At 41.3% G+C, this 25,004-nt stretch overlaps 1 protein-coding gene across 1 annotated transcript in view; it reads right to left on the bottom strand.

The window, feature by feature from the left end:
• Window positions 1–25,004, bottom strand: part of cog5 (component of oligomeric golgi complex 5) — a 78,347-nt gene that overhangs the window by 12,039 nt on the left and 41,304 nt on the right. The window contains exons 8-15 of the mRNA XM_069720266.1: window positions 21,886–22,045; window positions 19,389–19,501; window positions 19,192–19,269; window positions 15,719–15,800; window positions 10,634–10,838; window positions 5,843–6,004; window positions 2,041–2,140; window positions 1,830–1,940 (exon numbers count right to left, since the gene is read on the bottom strand). Of these exons, the coding sequence (XP_069576367.1) occupies window positions 1,830–1,940; window positions 2,041–2,140; window positions 5,843–6,004; window positions 10,634–10,838; window positions 15,719–15,800; window positions 19,192–19,269; window positions 19,389–19,501; window positions 21,886–22,045 (1,011 nt within the window). The remainder of the gene's footprint in view (window positions 1–1,829; window positions 1,941–2,040; window positions 2,141–5,842; window positions 6,005–10,633; window positions 10,839–15,718; window positions 15,801–19,191; window positions 19,270–19,388; window positions 19,502–21,885; window positions 22,046–25,004) is intronic.

Here is a 25,004-nt window from a genome sequence, read left to right on the forward strand (position 1 = left end):
AGGAGAGTTAACACACAATAGAGTTAACACACAATAGAGTTAACACACAATATAGTTAACACAGGAGAGTTAACACATAATAGAGTTAACACACAGGTTAACAACCTTTTCCAGGTTTTACATATATGAAGTTAGACCTTTCTGTATTATTGTATTTCTTCTTTCTACGTCTGACTCTCCTTATTCTCATATTATTCGTTTATTGAGGCTCTTCTTTTCCAAATTGCTTTAATATACAGGCACATATGTTCATGTTCAGATTGGTATCATACATTGAAATACAGATAAATGTGTATAATTCTGCTTTCTAAAAGGTAAAAGTGAGATGTTCCTGAGCAGTTGTGATCATGATGGCAGAAAGCTTCCCATCCACACGCCTCGTTACTACCGCTTCATTTATAGCTGCGGAGCTACAGGACCGGAGGCGAGGCCGCCGACCCAGAGCAGAGACGCCGGTTATACGGAGGTGTGAAAGCACTCCGAGCAGAGAGAACTACAGATGCAGGCTGTGGACGGATGGAGACGAGGAGACAGGAAGCACATGGGGGGCTGTGGAAGCGTTTCATTTCATGTGCAGCTGTGGGGTCGTCAGCATCAACAGCTGCAGGTCAGCTGGGAACTCTTTTCAAACCGTTCTTCAAACATAACATGATTATTGTTTGGATTGTCGGACACATACAACGCTGAACAATTCAGCTGATTTAAAAAAAAAAAAATTAATAAAAAAATGCAGGTTAAAACTCTCCAAAGAAGAAACCAGATAGAAACATGATCCAGAAACATCGCCGCCTTCTCTGGACCGAGATCATTGAAGATGGACTGAGGTGAAGTGGACAACTGTCCTGAGGTCTGATGGATCACAATCTGAGGTTCTGTTTGTTTCAACATTTTATGTTGTCTGACCATGTCTATTAGAAATTAAATATGAGTTTACATGATTTGCAAATCATTGCATTCTTATTTTATGTACATTTTACACAGTGTCCCAACTTTTTTGGAAAGACTTGTAATACATTATATTGGTGAGAATTGATAAGACCACTCAGTGGTCATGAATTTAGACTTGAACAGGAAAACAGGTCATTTTATTTAAATTAATTTCTGCTTTTATTAAGTTACAAACAGAAAGAAATATGACATTCATTAAGCTACATTGCCATTTGATGGTACATGTCCTCATCAGTCGTCCAGCAGGACAAACAAACACGTGATCACAGAGGACAGCAGCAGGGATATGTCTCTCTCTGAGGACCAGACTCCAGATAAGACTTCTCTGTCTGAATAAAACTAGAGGAACCATTTATGTGGACAGAAAATGAAGCCTCCACTGTGATAAATGAGAGCAGCAGTGGATGGTCTTTAATGACTGACAGCAGCTGGATTATCTGTGTGATTACTGCTGCAGGCAGCGGCTGTCAGCGAGCGCTCGTCTCTAATGGACAGGAGACAGCAGCCTTCAGGTTGGAGAGCAGAAAAGAAGGTTAATAAGAAGTTTGTCTGGATCTTGAACATCAATTAGACCAAAATACTGTGACTATCCCGTCTGATATGCAGCTCGTGGATACACACTGTCCCTGTGAGATCATCTGATCCCTGAATGGAGCTCTCTGGGGTCCTGCATGTGAAGCTCTGATGTGGAAACGGCTGCAGAAACCTGGGAGTGCTGCAGTGATTTCTCAGGATGCTGCTCTAAATGACTGAGTGACACATCTGTGTGGAGAGCCACACTGCAACACTGCAACACTGCAACACTGCAACAATACACAACAGCACACACCTTCAAGGTGACTGGACTTCATCAGACAGACCGTGTTCAGGTGTGTTCCTACCTTGGTGACAGCCTGCTGCAGACGGTACAGAGAGTTGACCACAGACACGTTCCTCCTCTGACCCTCCGTTAGCGGACCGATCACCTGACTGGCATCACCTTGAGTACACAGCTGCAGAAAGGGGGAGGGGGGGTGTTGACGTTGGTTTACCTCCATCTGAACGGCATTAACTCCTTCACTGTGTGGTAGACGCACTCATCAGTGTACCCACCAGCTGTTCAGACTTGACACAGAAGAGCTGGACGGTCTTGGCGGCGTTCTTGGCTACAGCCAGAGAGAGGTTTGGGTCCACCGAGGCCACATTCAGCTCACTGCAAACAAAAGCAAACCAAATCTGTTCATGTAGTAGAACCTGCAGCCTTCACACAGTGTCTGCAGTTAACAGCACGCATCATGTTTGTATCTGGCATGACTCAGCCCGTATGGTTGTTAAATATGAGAACCAATTATGTTCTCAAATCCTGTGAGAAAGGAACAGTGAGGACATAATGAAGAGAAACTACAGACTGTATAAAAATGTTTCCGGTTTGAAAAAAGAAGCCAATGCAGAAGTGCTGAAATGCAACACCACTGAGGGCCACTGGGGGCTGGCTCCAAAAGACTACCATTCAAAAAGCATCAAGTTCTCTCTTGGAATATAAAGTCAGTAAATGTTTTCCACAAGTCATCATTATGTCAGAAGGTAAATTCCCTCCTTCTGATCAGTGTTCTGGTGGTTCTTCTGGAAATAATTCATCATTCATTACATATTACAACTCAGACAGATATGTTTGGGGCTGGTTGATTGACAAGTCTGGAATGGCAGTCAGGTTTACAGTCAGAGCAACCATCAGTGAGGTCATCAACCATCAGAGATGGAAGTCACATGGAAGTTGAATGGGAGTCTATGGAGCCGGAGGCTTTTTGGAGCCGACCTCTAGTGGCACTCGCTGGTATTGCAGCTGAAGACACTTCTGGATCAGAACCATTTTACAGACCTGAAGCTGCGAACTCTTTTATATCCAGTCTGTGGTTTATATCCAGTCTGCAGTTTTATATACAGTCTGTAGTTTTATAACCAGTCTGTGTTTTATATCCAGTCTGTGTTTTATAACCAGTCTGTGTTTTATATCCAGTCTGTTTTATATCCAGTCTGTGTTTTATAACCAGTCTGTAGTTTTATATCCAGTCTGTAGTTTTATATCCAGTCTGTGTTTTATAACCAGTCTGTGTTTTATATCCAGTCTGTGTTTTATAACCAGTCTGTGTTTTATAACCAGTCTGTTTTATATCCAGTCTGTGTTTTATATCCAGTCTGTGTTTTATATCCAGTCTGTGTTTTATATCCAGTCTGTGTTTTATAACCAGTCTGTGTTTTATATCCAGTCTGTTTTATATCCAGTCTGTGTTTTATATCCAGTCTGTGTTTTATAACCAGTCTGTAGTTTTATATCCAGTCTGTGTTTTATAACCAGTCTGTGTTTTATATCCAGTCTGTTTTATATCCAGTCTGTGTTTTATATCCAGTCTGTGTTTTATATCCAGTCTGTGTTTTATATCCAGTCTGTGTTTTATATCCAGTCTGTGTTTTATAACCAGTCTGTAGTTTTATATCCAGTCTGTAGTTTTATATCCAGTTTGCGATCAGATTTCAGAAACCAACAGGTGACCAGTATAAACTATGAATAACACGTTATTTCCAGAATAAGTCCTGCTCATTGAAGTCATCCCCTCATCCAGTTTGTTTCTGCTTCGTTGCTCCGTGTTTGTTTCAATTCCCTGGAATCACCACTGTTACGTCCTTCAGTATCAACTCCCAGTGTGTGTCCTGCTGTTTCACCGAAACGTCTGCCATGTGCGTTGTTTTGATAAAAATATAAAAAATGGGTTCAATCTGTCGTTACGTCTTTTTTAGAATCAGTTACGGAGGAAAAGCTTCAATCTGCACCAGACACGAACTCAGCTGTTTTTAAATGTTTTTGTCTCCTTCATGCTGCTTTTCTCATCACTGTGCCATCATCTCGATTTGACGTTTGTTAATGAAAAGTGCTTCGACTTTAACGAGAGAAAAATTCCGCCATGGTTGACATTTCAACTGAGAATATAAGAATATGTCAGAGAGGATGAATAAAATCTGTAGCAGTAACTTATAGTCTCTCACTTCTACATAGAAACTAATACGTTGTCAGGAAGCCGTCCAGACTGCAGGGACACGGAGCCGCGGATGATGTGTGTTTCTGAGTCCTTCACCTCTACGACGTGTTGGACCACAGGACAGAGCATGTCTATGGTCACATACGTCTCCATCATCTCCATCATCTCCACCCACCGGATGTTATACAGATTTTCCATTTGCACACAGAATGAATGTGACTTCCTGTAAATGTCAGTTGAGCTCCAACTGAACAGACGACCGCATCACGTGTGTGTGGTGATGAAGACACCGTCACCTTCCTCAAACTCACCGAAGCACCACGTGGGTTTCTATCATTTCTCTTTGGATGACATCATCTCAGTGTTTTCTTCTGCAGTGTTTGAACAGCACCTCGCCTGCTGACATTCATTTGACTGAAACTTTAACTTCTGTCCATTTTCTATGAAACCAGTAAAAAGAATAGATGTGTTTTATTTCAGGCTGCTGTGTCTGTTTGTCCGGTTAAAACCGAAGAGTCCCAATGAACAGCTCCCTGCTGATCAGTTTCTAACGTTTTTTTTCAGAAACGAACAAACGGTCTTGGGGACGTCCATTCAGGGAAACGGACCTCATCACCACGTATTCATCCGCTCGCTGGTCAGCAAGACAAAGCTTGAATATCATTCCTGTACGAGGGTAGATCACAGAGACTACTGCTGGTGCACAGAGCAGCAGGAAGCTAAAACCCTGATGAGTGACGGCTGCACATTTCATCTGTTGATCCTCATCAGTTGCTGAGCTGTGTTGGAGCAGGACTCCATCCAGCGGCCTGCTGGCAGCATCAGTGACTGCTGATGGACTGAAGGAGGTTCGCTGCCTTCTTTTGCTCTGAAGCAGCATGAACTGACAGAGTGTCGTTCTGTTGATGGATTCCTGCGGATCCAGAAGTTTCAGACTACGTCCTCACATCTGGACGGACTTCTCTGGAAGCTGTAAATTTATAGTAACTAAAGATAGAAATGTTCTCTGGATGAAACAAATCCTGGAAGTAAAATCCTTCCAACATGTCGACACACCGTCCAGCGGCTATGTGGAGCGGCAGTGAGTTGTGTACTTGCTGATGAAGTTGCGTTGCGTTGTGTTGCATTGTGTTGCGTTGTGTTGTGTTGCATTGCATTGTGTTGTGTTGCGTTGTGTTGCGTTGTGTTGCATTGCATTGTGTTACATTGTGTTGCATTGTGTACCTGTTGATGGTGTTGTGTTGCGTTGTGCTGCATTGCATTGTGTTGCATTGTGTTGCGTTGTGTTGTGTTGTGTTGCATTGCATTGTGTTGTGTTGCGTTGTGTTGCGTTGTGTTGCATACCTGCTGATGGTGTTGCGTTGCATTGTGTTGTGTTGTGTACCTGCTGATGGTGTTGTGTTGTGTTGTGTTGTGTACCTGCTGATGGTGTTGTGTTGTGTTGTGTACCTGCTGATGGTGTTGCGTTGTGTTGTGTTGTGTACCTGCTGATGGTGTTGTGTTGTGTTTGTGTTGTGTTGTGTACCTGCTGATGGTGTTGTGTTGTGTTGTGTACCTGCTGATGGTGTTGTGTTGTGTTGTGTACCTGCCGATTGTGTTGTGTTGTGTTGTGTACCTGCTGATGGTGTTGTGTTGTGTACCTGCTGATGGTGTTGTGTTGTGTACCTGCTGATGGTGTTGCGTTGTGTTGTGTTGTGTACCTGCTGATGGTGTTGTGTTGTGTTGTGTACCTGCTGATGGTGTTGTGTTGTGTTGTGTACCTGCTGATGGTGTTGTGTTGTGTTGTGTTGTGTTGTGTTGTGTTGTGTACCTGCTGATGGTGTTGTGTTGTGTTGTGTTGTGTACCTGCTGATGGTGTTGTGTTGTGTTGTGTTGTGTACCTGCTGATGGTCTTGATGATGCTGTCCAGCTCGTCGTTGGATGGAGGGTTGCGACCTCCGAGAGGAAACACCAGGTTGATGGGATCAAACAGACGGGACAGAGACTTGGACAGATACGCTGACTCGTAGGGATGGAGTGAGTCCTTCAGAGACTTCTCTGGACTACACACACACACACACACACACACACACACACACACACACACACACACACACACACACACACACACACACACACACACACACACACACACACACACACACACACACACACACACACACGAGGAGAGAAACACAATCAGAAACAAAGAGACATGATTATTGTGTTGAAGTATTTACAGGTCAGAAATGTTTGAGGAAGCATTCTGACTGATGTGGAAGTTTATCCTTTAAAACGGCTCCATTTCAGATCTGTCGTGAAGTTACGACACCAGAAATCCGTCCTCTGTCTCTGGTGGACATAATGTCCTCTAATTGTCTCCAATATTTGTGCTGACATTTATTAATGGAGCAGTTAAACTGGAGACACAAGAGGAAGCAAAATGCCACCATGTCTCATCCTATTACTATTCACTGCAGACGTGTGTGTGTGTGTGTGTGTGTGTGTGTGTGTGTGTGTGTGTGTGTGTGTGTGTGTGTGTGTGTGTGTGTGTGTGTGTGTGTGTGTGTGTGTGTGTGAGTGTGTGTGTGTGAGTGTGTGTGAGTGTGTGTGTGTCCACTGTATTCATCATCATTATCCAATAAGAGTTGAGACAGAAGAGATCCAGCTATGAGGTCACGTGACTCGTCTCTCCTAAGATGGAGTTGTGTGTCTGTCGTGCTGCATTAAAACCTTCTGGAACGTTTGTTTTGCAGGATAACTGACGGGTGTGTGTGTGTGTGTGTGTGTGTGTGTGTGTGTGTGTGTGTGTGTGTACACACACACACACACACACACACAATGTGTTAATGAAGTTTAATGAGTGACAGTTTCAGAAGCAGGAACAGGATTTAATGGGATATCTGGATGATATATCTGAGAAGTTTATTGGAGCAGTGAATCTTTATTTATTTCACCATCACTACTTTTCGAGTCAAATATCAGGTACTTGCATATTTATTATATTTTATATAATATCTAATAGAATATTGTTACTACTTATAAATATATATATATATATATATATACAAATATATACCTCTTACATTTATACTATATTTATTTTTTCTGTACATTTATACTATACTATACTATACTGTATTATATATATTCATGTACCCTATGCACATCACTGATGTGTAATTTCTGTGTAATATACAATATATCCTGGAAATGTACAATTAACAAAACACTTTTCATCACCTACATGCAATAATGATGTTTTTCTTTACATTCACTGTACATATCGAGGTGTATTTATTTATTTTGTGTATATTACTTGTGTGTATGTATTTATACTTTGGTTTTTAATTTTTTTAAATTTCTAAATTTTATTCTATTCTTTTTTATGGCTTGCATATTTGTAATTTTGTCTACTTTTCTTTTTCCTACCTGTATTCTTGAGATGTGACGACTACATTTTCCCACTGTGGGACAAATAAAGTCTTATCTCATTTCATCTGATCATATCTCATCATATCTCATCATCTCATATCTCATCATATCTCATCATCTTATATATCATCATATCTCATCTCATATCTCATCATATCATCTCATCACATCTCATATCGCATCTCATCTCATCATATCTCATCACATCTCATATCTCATCATATCTCATATCTCATCACATCTCATAGCATCATCTCATCTCATATCTCATCATATCTCATATCTCATCATATCGCATTTCATCTCATCTCATCATATCTCATCACATCTCATATCTCATCATATCTCACATCTCATATCTCATCATATCATCTCATCACATCTCATCTCATCACATCTCATCACATCTCATATCTCATCATATCGCATCTCATCTCATCATCACATCTCATATCTCATCACATCTCATCTCATCATATCTCATCTCATCACATCTCATATCTCATCATATCGCATTTCATCTCATCTCATCATCTCATATCATATCTCATCACATCTCATATCTCATCATATCTCATATCTCATCATATCTCATCTCATCATCTCATCTCATCACATCTCATATCTCATCACATCTCATATCATCATATCTCATATCTCATCATATCTCATCACATCTCATATCTCATCATATCGCATTTCATCTCATCTCATCATCTCATATCATATCTCATCACATCTCATATCTCATCATCTCATCTCATCATATCTCATCACATCTCATATCTCATCACATCTCATATCATCATATCTCATATCTCATCATATCTCATCACATCTCATCATATCATCTCCACATCTCATATCAACATATCTCATATCTCATCTCATATCTCATCATATCTAATCATCTCATATCTCATCATATCATCTCATCACATTTCATATCTCATCATATATAATCATCTCATATCTCATCATATCATCTCATCATATCTCATATCATCTCATCACATATCATATCTCATCGCATCTCATCTCATCATATCATATATCTCATAGCATCTCATCATCATCAGCATCATCATCATAGCATCTCATCTCATATATCATCATAGCATCTCATATCATCAATCTCATCATATCATCTCATATCATAATCTCATATCATCATCTCATCTCATATATCTCATATCTAATCATCTCATATCATCATCATATCATCTCATATCTCATCATATCATTTCATCATATCTCATATCTCATCATATCATCTCATCATATCTCATATCATCATATCATCTCATCTCATCACATCTCATATCTCATCATATCGCATCTCATCTCATCATATCATATATCTCATTATAGCATCTCATCTTATCATAGCATCTCATCTCATCATAGCATCTCATATCATAATCTCATCATATCATTTCATATATCTTATATCTCATCATATCTCATATCTCATCATATCTAATCATCTCATATCTCGTCATATCATCTCATCATATCTCATCATATCATCTCATCACATCTCATATCTCATCATATCTAATCATCTCATATCTCATATCTCATCGTATCATCTCATCACATCTCATATCTCATCATATCTAATCATCTCATATCTCATATCTCATCATATTATCTCATCATATCTCATATCTCATCATATCATCTCATCTCATCATATCATATCATCACATCTCATATCTCATCATATCTAATCATCTCATAGCTCATCATATCATCTCATCATATCTCATATCTCATCATATCATCTCATCATATCTCATCTCATCATATCATCTCATCGCATCTCATATCTCATCATATCATATCGCATCTCATCTCATCATATCATATATCTCATCATAGCATCTCATCTTATCATAGCATCTCATCTCATCATAGCATGTCATATCATAATCTCATCATATCATTTCATATATCTTATATCTCATCATATCTCATATCGCATCATATCTAATCATCTCATATCACGTCATATCATCTCATCATATCTCATATCTCATCATATCATCTCATCACATCTCTCATCATATCTAATCATCTCATATCTCATCATATCATCTCATCACATCTCTCATCATATCTAATCATCTCATATCTCATCATATCATCTCAATCACATCTCTCATCATATCTAATCATCTCATATCTCATCATATCTAATCATCACATATCTCATCATATCATCTCATCACATCTCTCATCATATCTAATCATCTCATATCTCATCATATCATCTCATCATATCTCATATCTCATCATATCATCTCATATCTCATCTGATCATATCTCATGTCATGTCATCTCATCATACACGTTTTTCTGACCACTAGTGAGTTCCTGTGATTTGAACATTGACCTGTAACTTGAACAGAAAACTCAAATTTGGTGTCAAATTTTTGGGGAACAGAAAGAAGTTGCAGGCAGTGAAATGCTGGTGAGAGTGGAGGAGGAAAAACTCGCTGCCTCCGTTCCATCTAAATGTTCACTACAGAAATATCTCTGTATTCATGTTACAGGTCAGGAAACAGGAATGTAGTGAACATGTGAACCACCTTCTGAATGAGAGCAGCTAGCTGCTAATGCTAATGCTAGGTGAGCAGGACAGACAGAGACAGACAGAGAGACAGCGGTTGTGTTCACACAGTTTAGAAATGTTAACTTTAACTGGACTTTCTCATTAACCGCAACAAAGACCAGAATTACACGTGTAACCATGGTAACAGCTGGAGCCTCAACATGCTTGGAAGATATGAAAGTGGGTCGGCAAATATGAATATATATATATAAAATGTGACGAAAAACAATTTTTTTTGACAAAATATCAAAACTAGCATCAACAGCTAAATTACCAGCAGAAAGAATAAGATCAGAAATGAAGCTGTTTCAGTCTGTTTTTGGATATTTGAAGTGATGTTTCAGCAAAGCTGAGACAGAAAGAGTCCATCACACTCAGCTAAGTTGAGTGAAGGGATGAAACTAAATGCAGTCTGACCTCAACACTGCAGAAAGCTCCGACCTGCAGGATCGCAGGTGACCAAACCTCTTTTACAGGTTTTACTCTGCATGTTCACTTCTAACTGAACGTGTCACTAAAGTGTGACTCGAAACAAACACAACAACAACATGTTCAAACTAAACTAGTCCAGCCTGATTGACGGCGAACAGAAACCTCTGGTGTGATCACACAGACTCCGACTGTGTTGCTGTGCGCTCACTTGTAGTCCTGTTTCCCGTGTATGAACAGGTCCTGGTTGTCCGTCTCCGCAGCGCTGATGTCCAGAGACTTGTCCAGTCCTCCGCTGCTCGTCAGCACCCCCTGCAGGCTGGCGCTGTACTGCTGCAAGCGGCGCCACAGCTCATTGTAGAGCCGCAGCAGTTTAGGATACTCTCCTTCAAAGGCCTGCTTCAGGAAGGACGAGGCTGCAGACAGAAAGAAACACACCACGGGAGCAGTGAGACGTTCAAATGGAAAGCTGTGGACATTTTAGAGCTTTTTATATCCTACAGACAACTTGTCATGAACAACAGGACCGTGACTGTTTCCAGACTCTCAGTGAGATGAGAGGATTGAAATGTGTGCATCATTACAGAGCTGGAATCAGAACCAACCATCAACCATCAGTGATGTCATCATCCATCAGTGATGTCATCGTTGGTTTGTGAACGTTATGAATCCTCCAGTTCAGATTCTGTCCGTCACCATCTTTGCTAGTTCGGAGCGGTTTGGAGCAGGAAGTGACCATATTTGGACGAGCTGGGGGAGGAGCCAGCGGTGGATCTGACCGATCTGATTGGAAACCTGACGATACTACGTCCCGCCCACCGATAGCTGTAACCTGACTGCACCACAGGCCTGTCAATCAAACAGACACGCCCCCAAAAACAGGTCTTCTTGAATCTTCTTTTCTAATGAATGAGGGATTATTTTCAGATGGACCTCCAGAAAACTAAGAAGAAGGAGTGACTTTAGCTAACAACACCGAGATAACTGATGGACACATTTTATTCACTTTGGATTTGATGAGGACATGATTAGCCTAGCTTAGCAACAATCAAAAATGGGTTTCCATGATTTGCAAATCATGGCATTGTTTTTATTTACATTTTACATCGCATCCAAACTTTATTTTGAAACGGGGTTGTACATTATTGTCACCGATTCTGCCGCGCTCACAGTCTTTTAATAAAAAATGTCTGCTTTTGAGTTCAGTCTCTATCGGTGATTAAATTCTTTTTTATCTTCTGCTGAACATCATGTTGGATTTCAGTCAGCTGGAAACTAAAAGGAGGAGGAGAGCAGAGGAGAGAGACGGCTGGAAATAAGTGAGAAGTGGACAGAAGATGTCCTCTCACATGATGAGACAGTCCGTCCCTCAGTGATGGTGATGACGAACGTGAGAAAGAGAACAAAATGAAAAATATATCGACTTCCTTGGTCCATATATCTCTGATATTATAGAATATATATAGTACGCATATAGTTCGGTATCCACTGTTATAACTGATCTACTGCTGATGCTGTGACACTTTAATTTCTACCTGAGTGAAACAATAAAACTGATCTGAACAGGAAGAGACTGAATAAAGACAAGTGCAGCTGGAGGAGACAGTCAGAGACATCATAATGACATCATTATAATCAACAGCATGGGAGGATCGATGAAGAGTAAAAGAGAAACAGGAAACAGGAAGAGCTTTGATTCAAGCAGAGAAAAGACCTGTGGAAAATAAGAGCAAAATACAACCTCAATGTAATATTAAAGAAAAAAAAAGCTTCATCGTCACTTGGAAAGTGTCCATTATTGAGAAGTACAACTTCCTCAAACAGCAGCACACTCCGACATGTCACCACAAAACCACCACAGAAAAGGTCTTGGAGTTTAAACTGTTTCTTCAAGGCTCAGTTCAACTTTTCACATCATCATCAATCCAAATCATTTGTTAAAGACTTAAATACTTTAAAAAAAAAAATCATCTTTTCTGTATTTCTCTTATAGTTAATAGGACGAGACCCAATAATAAGGTCCGTATGTCTCTTACAGCAGGACACCAGAGACCGTGTCCAGGTGTGATGAAGGACTCATGCACAGTGGAAAAAAGATCTGGAGCTCCATTAACACAACACACCCCAATCACCCAGCAAACTGTTGGCAGATTGCATTATGGGTCATGTGGGCGGGCTCTCCTGGCCACGCCCCTTTCTGGGGGAAACATTGTCATTGCGTAGCGTTGACTTCAACGGAGAATCAGAGGAAGTTGAGACTTTTCTCCAAACTTCTGCTTTCAACTAACCGCTTTAAATCTTGAAGATTTGCTGTGTAGTTAGTTGCACCGATAATGATGTAAAAAAAACTGTTTCCTGTCATGTCCTAAAAAAGGTCCCGATAGGAGGTCTCTCTTAATGGGACGCTAGCTCGGCCAGTTAGCACAGAGCTAATGTCTGCTGGAAGACTGTTTGTAGAGCAGGACTGAGAAGTAAAATAATTGGACTCGGTGAGGTAGAGTGGACGTCTGTAGGACACCTCTGGACACTGACGTCACTAAGAAGGAATCAAAGAAGCTTTTTAATCCATCCAGCGTGTCCTATTACAGGCAGAGTGGACTTATATTTACCTGACATGGTGTCTTGGGGTCATTTATAAACTCATTTAACTCAGCTGGTTTTCTAATAGTTTGGTTTTGTACCGTTATTTTACATTAAAGTCTTCGGTGAGGTCACTTGTTTTCCCACAAAAAGGGGGCGGAGCCTGCTGGAAGCCAAAGTTCATCCAGATGTGTCGGTCTGATCAACAGGAAGAAGATGCAGTCTGTAGTTCTGCTGCATCAGCTCCTGTTTTAATAAACTGTCCGTAATGAGTCTGACATTATTGTGAAAGTGTAAACTGGTGGAGGACTCAGCCTGAAGCCCATTGTCCCTGCTGGACATCAACGTTTAAAAACAAATGTATATTAATAATGATAAAAAAAACTTTCCTCAAAGCCTTTTAGCTGTTCAACACCAGCGAGTCGTAAAGCAGCACTGAATGTGTCCGTGTCAGAGCATCGGACACTTTTACCCATCACTTCTTGGATGTCGGGTACTTGTGTATATATTATATGTTATATCATATCTAATAAAATATATTTACTACTTATATATATATATACCTCATATGTTTTATTTGTATAATATATTTATTACTGCTGTATATTTATGCTGATATACTCTATAATATACATTTATATACCCTGTACACGTTACTCATAAAGCAATCCATATATCTATGTGAAATATACAATATATATCCTGAAAAATGTACAATTCACATGTATTTTTTTATCACCTATGTGCAATAATGTGCCGTTTTTCTTTACATTTCACCCTATATAGCAAGGTGTATTTCAAAATTTTTCTAAAAAAAAAATCTTTTTATTTTATTGTTCTTTATTTTTATAGTATGCGTATTTGCATTTTTTTCATTGTGTACTTTTCTTTGTCCTACCTGTATTCTTAAGCTCTTGTGACAACTCCTGTCCTGTCCTGTCCTTTATAATCAGCATTATAAAGTCTCTATATGACTCCCATGTTAACAAACACTTCAGCCTTCTCTTCTGGAATATCTCGGCTGCACACAGAGAACGACAGAAACTGCAGGTTTCTCGGTGAAGTGCAGCCAAATCCACCTCTCCTGTTCACACTCCGTTATTCTGTGTAATCAGACGAGTCTCTACTCAAACGCCTCCATGTGATCTGAGAGTCACGGTGAGTGTGTGATGGAGAGAGAGAAGAGAGATTACTAACTGGCAGAATTATATTTCTGCTGTCAGAGACAGAAAGAAGAAACAGATCCAAACCAGGAACAGAATCAGAGTCCACAGATCAGAAAATAACAAACGAAGACACACAGCAAAAATCATGGTGACTAAAGGAGGACAGGTGAGGACGAGACGGGGACGGACTGTCTCTGAAAATGTCTCTTTGTCGTGATAAAGGACTGTATTATTGATCCTCTGTGCCATCTGCTATGATCTTTGATGTTGTGGTAATACAGTTAACATTCACAACAATAAGTCACTTAATATGAATCGTTTTTCTAAATCCTTGTCTTTAATATATTCAGTCCTCTCTCACACCCACTGTTCATTAATCTTTTTCCAATTCTGAATTGTTTGACTTCTTCCTCTGATTCATGCCTGTTTACAGACTCCATCCTGGGAAGCACACGTTCAAATATTTTTCACTGCAGACTTGATTCATGTCAGCAGGATGGAAAAGATGTCAAGATGGGAGGATGAATCTGACTGAGTAAATATACTCTTATTTTGAAAAGGTGGCCGAACCACAGATATGTCTCTACAGTTTTTAGCTGCATGTGATTGAAATAAAGTGATGTTTAGCCAGCGGTGGATCTGACCGATCTGATTGGAAACCTGACGATACTACGTCCCGCCCACCGATAGCTGTAACCTGACTGCACCACAGGCCTGTCAATCAAACAGACACGCCCCCAAAAACAGGTCTTCTTAAATCTTCTTTTCTAATGAATGAGGGATTATTTTCAGATGGACCTCCAGAAAACTAATAAGAAGGAGTGACTTTAGCTAACAACACCGAGATAACTGATGGACACATTTTATTCACTTTGGATTTGATGAGAGAAGTTGAATGGGAGTCTATGGAGCCGGAGGCTTTTTGGAGCCGACCTCTAGTGGCACTCGCTGGTATTGCAGCTTAACACACTTCTGCATTGGAACCATTTTTCAGAAGCTACGTCCATTTATATAAACAGACTGTGGTTAAAACCAAATGAAAAACTATACATGTTGCATTTCAGTTTGAGTTGGGGCTAACTTCTGAGTAATGAATCAAGAGGAGAAAACATGAAGTCCTACCGACTTCCATTATCACACAAATAAAATATAAAAATGAAGTGCTGAAGTACGTAGAGCAACACAGACTGCAGTTTAACTGCTTCTGACTGTCTGTTTGATCAGGAAAAAAAATCCGTGCACTGTGATAATGCTCATGTGTTACCATGGTTACCAGATGATTTAGGCTACATACAGTAAATATGTGCATTACTCGATTAGAAAACTGTTTCCTGAACGGATCACATATGCAGCAGATGAGTTTATTTATTCTTGTTATTCAGATGTTGAATTTCAGGTAAAATCACAGATCTGTTGTGGACATCCAGAGTCCACCAGAACCTCCTCTTCATCTGGTCCTGGTCCACATCACTGTGAGACTGTACGCATCAGGTTGGTCTGACCAGAGCCAGAGAGGTTTGGAGTGAGAGCAGGAAACGGACCGGTCTTACCTTCAGTCGCTCTGTGAAACTCATCACTGAGAGTGTTGGTCACATCGGTCCAGAAGGTGGAGAGGATATCAGGCTGACCATCCTGTCGTCATGGAGACAGAAGAGAAACACACTGATCATGTGAGGTCCTCGTCGCCGTGGTAACCGGCTCTAACCAGCTGATCAGTTCAGGAGTCGATAGAAAACATTTTATCACTCATATTTGTCTCTTTTAGTTTCTACAAGTTGTGCTGATGAAGTTCCCGTCGCCTGAATGTCGACTTTTCTTTCACATTTTTCTCACTTCTGAAGATGTAATAAACTGATTCTGTTTCTGTTGCATTTGTGGAAATTTTTTGATGTAAAACTATTTCTTAAGATTCTTAAACTAAACAGAAGAGAGCAGCCAGACGTTTTCTCCTCAACAGCGTTTCCGGGCGGACCCTTCAACTGGGGGCCGAAAGACATGGTTTTATAAGGGCCAATAATAATACTGATTATTGGTAATCAATGAGACTCATAACTGATATTTGGAACCAATATGCATTTGCAATAAAAATTAAATCTTTGTGTCAAAATGGGAAAACAACAATAGAATTCCTTTATTGAACCACCAGCAGAATCTTTATATTTGTGTTTATTTAAATCTTTATATTTCCATTTTAAAAGCCTGGAGGCTTTTTGGAGCCGACCTCTAGTGGCACTCTGTGGTATTGCAGCTGAAGACACTTCTGCATCGGAACCATTTTCCATACGCTACGAACACTTTAATATCCAGTCTGTGGTTCTGACTTCATGAATCATACGTTACAGATGAGGAACCCACACCTGAGGCCACATCTCATGCAGTGTTTAGACTACTAAGTAGACTTGAGTAGAGTCTTAACAAATCAGAGATACCAGCAGGAGCACACTGAGGTTGAAAAACCAGCAGTGACATACCAGAAAATGAATTGTAGAGCTGAGGGAACCAGAAGAGAAACAGTCTCATCTGTTGGAGCAGGTTAACGACCTGGCTGCAGCATCCTGCTGAACGAAGGGAGGTACAATAATCCCACCTGGAGGAATAACTGAATGAGGGTCTGTTGATCATCTCCGACCACCAACACTTAAACTGAGCTTTCAATAGAATAGATTTTGTCTCCACGCAGAACGAGTGGGTGTCAGTTAATTGTTGTCACATGAAGAAACTGCGATTGAGGGGAGGAGAAAACAAACGATCCTGGAACGAAGGAGAAAACGTGCAGCAGGAGAGCTTGCAACTGTGCAGAAAAAGGCCCGAGGATGGAGGAGGTTCGTCATGAGAATATCTGGCTTCTGCTCTCAGACCTGCTGACCGAGCATCGCTTCAGCTTTCTGTCAGTGACGGTGAAAACGACGCCGCAGCTGCACTGCTGAGGAGCCTTGCATTTAGACATGTCATTAGGTCTCCAACTTACAATTCCAGCTCCGCGTAATTGGTGAGAGCTTTGTTTCCATAGTAACAGCCTTCCGCTCCGATTTGTACGAGGAGGTTTGTGTGGAGGTGAGACGCTGATGATGCTGTGATTACTATTGATACTACTGCGACTGGTGGTTAAGAAAGCGGGCCGGGGAGCCGGAGCTGTTTTTTTAAAGGTTTCTTTGTTTTCTGTCTTCTGAAATAATTATTGTTCACGATCATCACTCCACCTGGACTCCACACAGGATGTAAAGACAACATTTTCTTGTACATTTGTAATGTAATAGATGGCTCCACAGTCCTTGTTCAGTCAAACTGAGGGCTTCAACACAGTATTTTCTAAAGGTGCATTTTTGTCGTGGGGAACCGTTTGTTGTTTCCTGAACTGTTGCTTCTTGTTGATCTGCAGCGAAGGGTTAGTAACACAGCAGGGTCCTACCTGAGAGACCATGGCTGTGTTTCAAATGATGTACTTCCTTCCCTTAGTACACTAACATACAGTACTCTCAGGGTCTGATTCACTAAAGGTCTGTGTGTGTAAAACCACAAAATAACTTCACACCACCTGCAAATAAAGTCCCAGCTGATGTACTGATGATGTGCAGTGATGAAGGCGTCTTTCAAATGTGATATTTAACACGGTGTCCATTCTGCATGTTTTTCTGAATACATATGTAATATTGGGCGTTTCTACTTGAACATGTAAAATACTGAAAATAGATGAATTTAACATCTGTAATGATATTTACTGAATATAAGTAAATATAGGAGAAGTGATTGTTGTGTATTTTAGTCCGACTGAAGGTCAGATGAACATCAGGAGAGACACTGGTCTTATTGTGAAGGAGACGCAGGAAACCAAAGAATACGTAGAGAACGAGATTTTACGCCCGTTAAACATTTCTGATGTCAAAAGTAGAAATTATTCAGACATGTCGTCTGTCCAGAGGTGAAATTTTAGAGTTATTGAATGAACCGAATGCTGATTTCCAGCCAACAGCGTACTGTAGGTATCTCTGCTGGGATATCTGTCCTGTTCTTCAGGGGAGCTGTCTTTTTGTTTTTCCCACATTGACTCTTTTGCTGATAATCTTCCATACAGTGTTTTCTTGATGTTATATTTATATTTCTTAATTCAAAATGTCCTTTTCCTTCTGCTGTTGTTCTGTTTTTTCAAGGCTGGAATCACTTTAACAAAAACACCTCATTTAAATACAGCGATTTGCAGCTGATATCAGTGACGCAGTTACTTGTCGTAAATCACCCGCAAAACGGGTGCAAAATAAATGTGCAAACTTTTGGAATAAACATGCAATTGAGTACCCTTTATTAGAGATCTTAGTAAATCAGGTCCTTTGACATTAGTACTCGCATTTCCGCAGGGTAGTGTTGTTTCATATGGCACACTGCTGTTTGCTCTTACTGAAAATAACCGTAGTCTTTGAATGCATCGCCTGCCAAAATTTCTGCAGCTTTAATGCCTCTACTCAGAAGTCAACATGTTTTTGTGCCCTCTGGTTAACACACAACAAACACACTGATTCTTCTGTCCAGCAGCAGTGTGGTGCTACTTAGTGAGAAATAAACACTTCAAGGAGGCGTTCAGGAGCAGCTGCACTTTGAGTTGTTGAGTCTGGAAAGTGTCCCAAGTTTCACACTCAGTTTCTGGATTGTTTTCAGTGCATCATCCTGGTGCTTGTAGTGCACTGCACCTTTCTATAGTTGGCAGTGTGAACACATTCATGCACTCAAAGCAGTAAGTGTTAGTTCGAAGGTACATCGTTTCGAACACAGCATGTCTCATGTCGTTGAACTCTGTTGGACTCACTATGAATATAAGAAAATGTATCTGAGTGTCTTTAGCACAACCTGAAATAAAGTGTTTTCCATGCTTTCTTTTTCATTGTCAAAACCCGGAACCTATATTACCCATAATGCAACCCAACTGACTGTAGGTAAGTCAGAGATTCAGGTGCAGTAGCAGCCACGGAGGTCCGGTAAACCGTTTCTTCACTATGACATCAAAACTAGAGCAGCAGCGAAGCCCACCCACCTTGATGATCTCATCGATGAAGCACACGTGAGTGACGGGGTCTCTCTTCTTCGTCAGGACCTTCTGCAGGTGCTGCACCTGAAACACACGCAGCACAGATCACGTCATACATGATTCATCCAGCCGACTGCAGCGCTGTTTGTTTTCTCCTGTTTTATTCAGCACTCTGCTGTACAGTCAGCTGCTGCTCTGAGTACCTGTCTGCATGCAGCACAGATCTGGTCCATCAGTTTCTCCAGGTTGGTCCACAGAGCAGCACGGAAAGCTGCAGTGTTTCCTGGTGTTGGCAGCACGGCTCGGCCAGGAGCTCCTGCAGAGAAGATGACAACAGTGTTCAAGGTTTCTGTGCTTTAAACTAATATCATCATCCATCATTCTCCAATAAACAGCTGACGAGAAATACATTAACAATCCCAATTACAAAAAAGTTTGGACTGTGTAAAATGTAAATAAAAACAGAATACAATGGTTTGAAAAACATATAAACTCATATTCAATTACAAATAAACCAAAGACAACATATCAAATGTAGAAACTGAGATATTATTGTTTTATTAAATATCTTCTCATTGTGAATGTGATGTCAGCAACACGTCTCTATAAAGTTGTTCCAGGATCATGTTCACCACTGAGCTGCATCAACTCTTCTTTTAACAACACTCTGGAAACCTTTGGGAACTGAGGAGACCAGTTTCTGGAGTTTTGAAAGTGAAATGTGGTCCCATTCTTGCCTGATAGAGGATTTCAGCTGCTCAACAGTTCAGGGTCTCCTTTGTTGTATTGTTCATGTCCTGATGCTCCAGATATTTTCAATGATTGACAGGTCTGGACTGCAGGAGGCCAGTTTATCAGCGGACTCTTCTACTAGAGAACCATGCTGTTGGAATACATGCAGAATGTGGTTGGACGTTGTTCTGCTGAAATAAACAAGACCTTCCCTGAAAGAGACGTTGTCTGGATGGCAGCATATGTTGCTCCAAAACCTGAATATATCATTCAGCATTAATGCTTCCTTCCAGATGTTCAAGCTACCCATGCCATGTGCACTAATGCATCCCTGTACCATCACAGATGCTGGCTTTAGAACTGAGCTGATAACAAGCTGGATGGTCCCTCTCCTCTTTAACCTGGAGGATGCAGCGTCCATGATTTCCAAACAGAATCTCAGATTGTGATCCATCAGACCTCAGGACAGTTGTCCACTTCACCTCAGTCCATCTTCAATGATCTCGGTCCAGAGAAGGCGGCGGTGTTTCTGGATCATGTTTCTATCTGGTTTCTTCTTTGGAGAGTTTTAACATCATTTGTGGACGCAGTGATGAACTGTGTTCACAGACGATGGTTTTCACAAGTGTTCCTGAGCCCATGCAGTGATTTCCACTCCAGAATAGTGTGTTTTTAATGCAGTGCTGCCTGAGGGCCCGAAGATCACCACCATCCAATATTGGTTTCCAGCCTTGTCCCTTGTGTTCAGAGATTTCTCCAGATTCTCTGAATCTTTTAATGATATTATGAACCGTAGACGATGAAATCCACTAATTCTTTGTAGTTTTACGTTGAGGAACATTATTCTCAGATTGTTGAACTATTTTCCAACACAGTCTTTCAGAGTGGTGAACCTCTCCCCATCTTCACTGCTGAGAGACTGCCTCTCTGAAATCATCTTTTTATACCCAATCATGTTACTGATCTGTTGCCATGGTAACCTGATTAGTTGTGAGATGGTCCACCAACTGTTATTTTTTATCTTTACAAAACTTTTCCAGTCTTTTGTTGAAACTGTCACAACTTCTTAAAGACATGTTGCTACCATCAATTTCAAAATGAGCAGATATTTTTCATAAACAATCAAATATCTCTGTTTCAACATTTGATATGTTGTCTTTGGTCTATTTGCAATTAAATATGGGTTTATGTGATTTGAAAATCATTGCATTCTGTTTCAAGGCCATTGTTTCCTACTGAAGATGTAAATTAACTTTTTTATTTCAAATGGTAGTAAAAGCAAAGGAATAGTGTATTAGTGTATTAGTTGGGTCCTATTTTCAGCAGAATCCACATTAGGTGCTCTTTGTGTCAGAAGGACAGTGTAGGTGAACTACTCTGTGTGTGTGTGTGTGTGTGTGTGTGTGTGTGTGTGTGTGTGTGTGTGTGTGTGTGTGTGTGTGTGTGTGTGTGTGTGTGTGTGTGTGTGTGTGTGTGTGTGTGTGTTCATGGTAAAGAAGGAAGATGTCTCACTGATGTGTTTGTAATAGTTTGGACAACAATGGAGGAAGAAGAAGACATCTGTCTGTTAGGACGATGCATTCAGTGTCGGTCTGAGTCCTTTAAATAATTCTTAAAGACTTGTTTTTTAAAAGGACAATGACACATTTGCTTACTTGACATTTCATTGCGATAGAAGAGAAGAATGTTGTGAAAATGCCAGAAGAGACGGCGTCGCCTCACCAGGGCTGGTTATCTGAAACTCCTGTTAATAAGAGCGAGGATGTGGCGGTGACATCAGAGCCATGAAAATGACACGTAGCCTGCAGCCAGGATCGACTATTCTCTGTGGCCGTGGAAGAATAATCTATTCTGGATCACGCCGACATATGAACTAGGTCAAATTATAAAATGCCATTGTGTTTCTAATCTCTGTGAAATGAGGACGAAGTCTCCCCGGTGTGAAACCACGTACTCCTGGGTTCTAACCTCTGGGGTTGGACGGCTGTGTGAGGCCCTTGATGTCCAGAGCGCTGCTGATGTTGTCCTCTATCATGGTCCGGTAACCCCCGACAACAGAGCTGATGGTCCCTCTGAGACTGCCCAGGTTGTAGAAGACCTGCAGGGCCGTGCCAACCTGAGTTGGGTTCTGATCAGGGAAAAGAGAGAATGAAAGAAGTGAAGCTGAGAGGAGAGGAGAGGAGAGGAGAGGAGAGGAGAGGAGAGGAGAGGAGAGAGAGAGAGAGAGAAGAGAAGAGAGAGAGAGAGAGAGGAGAAGAGAAGGAGAAGAGAGGAGAGAGAGAGAGGAGGAGGAGAGAAGAGAGAAGAGAAGAGAAGAGAAGAGAGAGAGAGAAGAGAGAGAGAAGAAAAGAAGAGAAGAGAAGAGAGAGAGAAGAGAAGAGAAGAGAAGAGAAGAGAAGAGAAGAGAAGAGAAGAGAAGAGAGGAGAGGAGAGGAGAAGAGAGAAGAGGAGAGGAGGAGGTTCTCTCTGTGGGTCAGTGGAGCTCCCACTCAACAGATGGTCTGCAGGGTCTCTGCTGGCTCCATCAGAGCGTTGAGGTGAAACTCTCCCACACACACAAGCAGCACGTCCAACTCCTTACATAACATTCACAATAAACAACTCCCTGAGCTGATATAAGAAGCTGCAGCTGAGTGTGTGCATATATGTGTGTGTGTGTGTGTGTGTGTGTGTGTGTGTGTGTGTGTGTGTGTGTGTGTGTGTGTGTGTGTGTGTGTGTGTGTGTGTGTGTGTGTGTGTGTGTGTGTGTGTCTCTAGAGCCCCATATGTCCACACACACCACAGTGACAGAAGTTGTTAGCCAAGGCAGTAGTCAGGATAAAAATACTTCTACTGAGAGTGGAATAAACAGGAGAGAGAGAGAGAGAGAGAGAGAGAGAGAGAGAGAGAGAGAGAGAGAGAGAGAGAGAGAGAGAGTGTGTGTGTGTGTGTGTGTGTGTGTGTGTGTGTGTGTGTGTGTGTGTGTGTGTGTGTGTGTGTGTGTGTGTGTGTGTGTGTGTGTGTGTGTGTGTGTGTGTCTATTTTTGAGATATCAGCTTATTGTTTAGAGGTAGGAGTAAAAACTGGTTGCCAAGAGTTTGGAGAGAACAGATATTTCATATTTAAAGTCCTCCAGCTACTTGAAAGATAAAACATGTTAAAGTGAAACATCACTTTGCTCAGTAAGCAAAAAAAAAAGTCATTGAAGTGATTCTAGCTGATTAGGGAGTGAAAACTATACTTCTGTTTAATAATGGAATTGCAGATCAGCATGGCAGGATGAGTCGGTCCTGCTGCTGCAAAAAGAAACAGAATTTTTGAGGTGAAGTTTTATGGAAACACAAAAACACACATATGAAACCAAATCTGTCCACAAACACTGGAAAGCACTTTACTGCCAAACAATTGTGACTTGAGAGTGAAATCCTGTTATTAAATAAGATTGCACTGGAAGTTTTATTCAATTGTTTTACAACTGATATATCGTTTACTTTTATGATGACCAATTTCACAATTATAATATCAGCTTTTACTTTAGTTTAAGTTACGTTTTAGTCAAGTTAAGTTTTACTTAAGTTAAGTTTAAGTTAAGTTGTAGTTAAGTTAAGTTTAAGTTAAGTTGTAGTTAAGTTAAGTTAAGTTTTACTTAAGTTAAGTTAAGTTGTAGTTAAGTTTAAGTTAAGTTAAGTTTTACTTAAGTTAAGTTTAAGTTAAGTTGTAGTTAAGTTAGGTTGTAGTTAAGTTAAGTTAAGTTAAGTTAAGTTAAGTTAAGTTAAGTTAAGTTAAGTTAAGTTAAGTTAAGTTAAGTTAAGTTTCCTGGGATAAAGTAAGTCAGAGGAGCCCCTTACTTGCTATGTTAATTTTTATAATATTTAGATTTTTTTTATACACTTTATTAATCCCCGAGGGGAAATGTCTTCACTACAGCAGGGGGGAGCTGCTGCAGCAGGCTGCCACTAGCGTAACCAGCGTAATCACCAGGTAACCTGACCTGAGGTGCATGTTTTTGGATGTAATAAGTCTTCACACATCTGTATTCATGTGTTCTGAATATCCTGGGTGAGTATGGACATCTGTGACTGCCAGTGTTACGGTGAAAATCTAAATAAAAAGGCTTTTCATTGAAATGAGATGTTGCACAGAAGAATGTGAACAGTGGATATGCAGGTATGCAGTTTGCAGAAATGGCAGTTCCAAGTGGCTAATTTCTGTTTCAAATTATAATTTAAATGATTCATGCCAATTTTTTTGAAAGCTGCAGGGAGCTCCAGCTGTTTTGTCCTTGTGTCACTGAATCTCTACAACACAGGAGCAAGTTAGTCTGAGCCATTGAGACACAGCAGAAGAAGAGGAGCAGCAGAGGGAGCAGCAGAGGGAGGGAGCAGCAGAGGGAGCAGCAGAGAGAGGGAGCAGCAGAGAGAGGGAGGAGCAGAGAGGGAGCAGCAGAGAGAGGGAGGGAGCAGCAGAGGGAGCAGCAGAGGGAGGGAGCAGAGGGAGGGAGGGAGCAGCAGAGGGAGCAGTAGAGGGAGGGAGCAGCAGAGGGAGCAGCAGAGGGAGGGAGGGAGCAGCAGAGGAAGCAGCAGAGGGAGGGAGGGAGCAGCAGAGGGAGGGAGCAGCAGAGGGAGGGAGGGAGCAGCAGAGGGAGGGAGCAGCAGAGGGAGGGAGGGAGCAGCAGAGGGAGCAGCAGAGAGAGGGAGGGAGTAGCAGAGGGAGCAGCAGAGGGAGCAGCAGAGGGAGGGAGCAGCAGAGAGAGGGAGGGAGCAGCAGAGAGAGCAGCAGAGGGAGGGAGCAGCAGAGAGAGGGAGGGAGCAGCAGAGGGAGCAGCAGAGGGAGGGAGCAGAGGGAGCAGCAGAGGGAGGGAGCAGCAGAGGGAGCAGCAGAGGGAGGGAGCAGCAGAGAGAGGGAGGGAGCAGCAGAGAGAGCAGCAGAGCAGCAGCAGAGAGAGGGAGGGAGCAGCAGAGGGAGCAGCAGAGGGAGGGAGCAGCAGAGAGAGGGAGGGAGCAGCAGAGGGAGCAGCAGAGGGAGGGAGCAGCAGAGGGAGCAGCAGAGAGAGGGAACAGGAGGGAGGGAGCAGAACTTCCTGTTTTTTAAACCACAGTTTTCCTTTC

The sequence above is a fragment of the Brachyistius frenatus genome, unplaced genomic scaffold, assembly GCF_029030835.1.
Source record: "Brachyistius frenatus isolate BFR_SWC_R1_liver_20210118 unplaced genomic scaffold, ASM2903083v1 Contig_237, whole genome shotgun sequence".
Taxonomy (NCBI): Eukaryota; Metazoa; Chordata; class Actinopteri; family Embiotocidae; genus Brachyistius; species Brachyistius frenatus.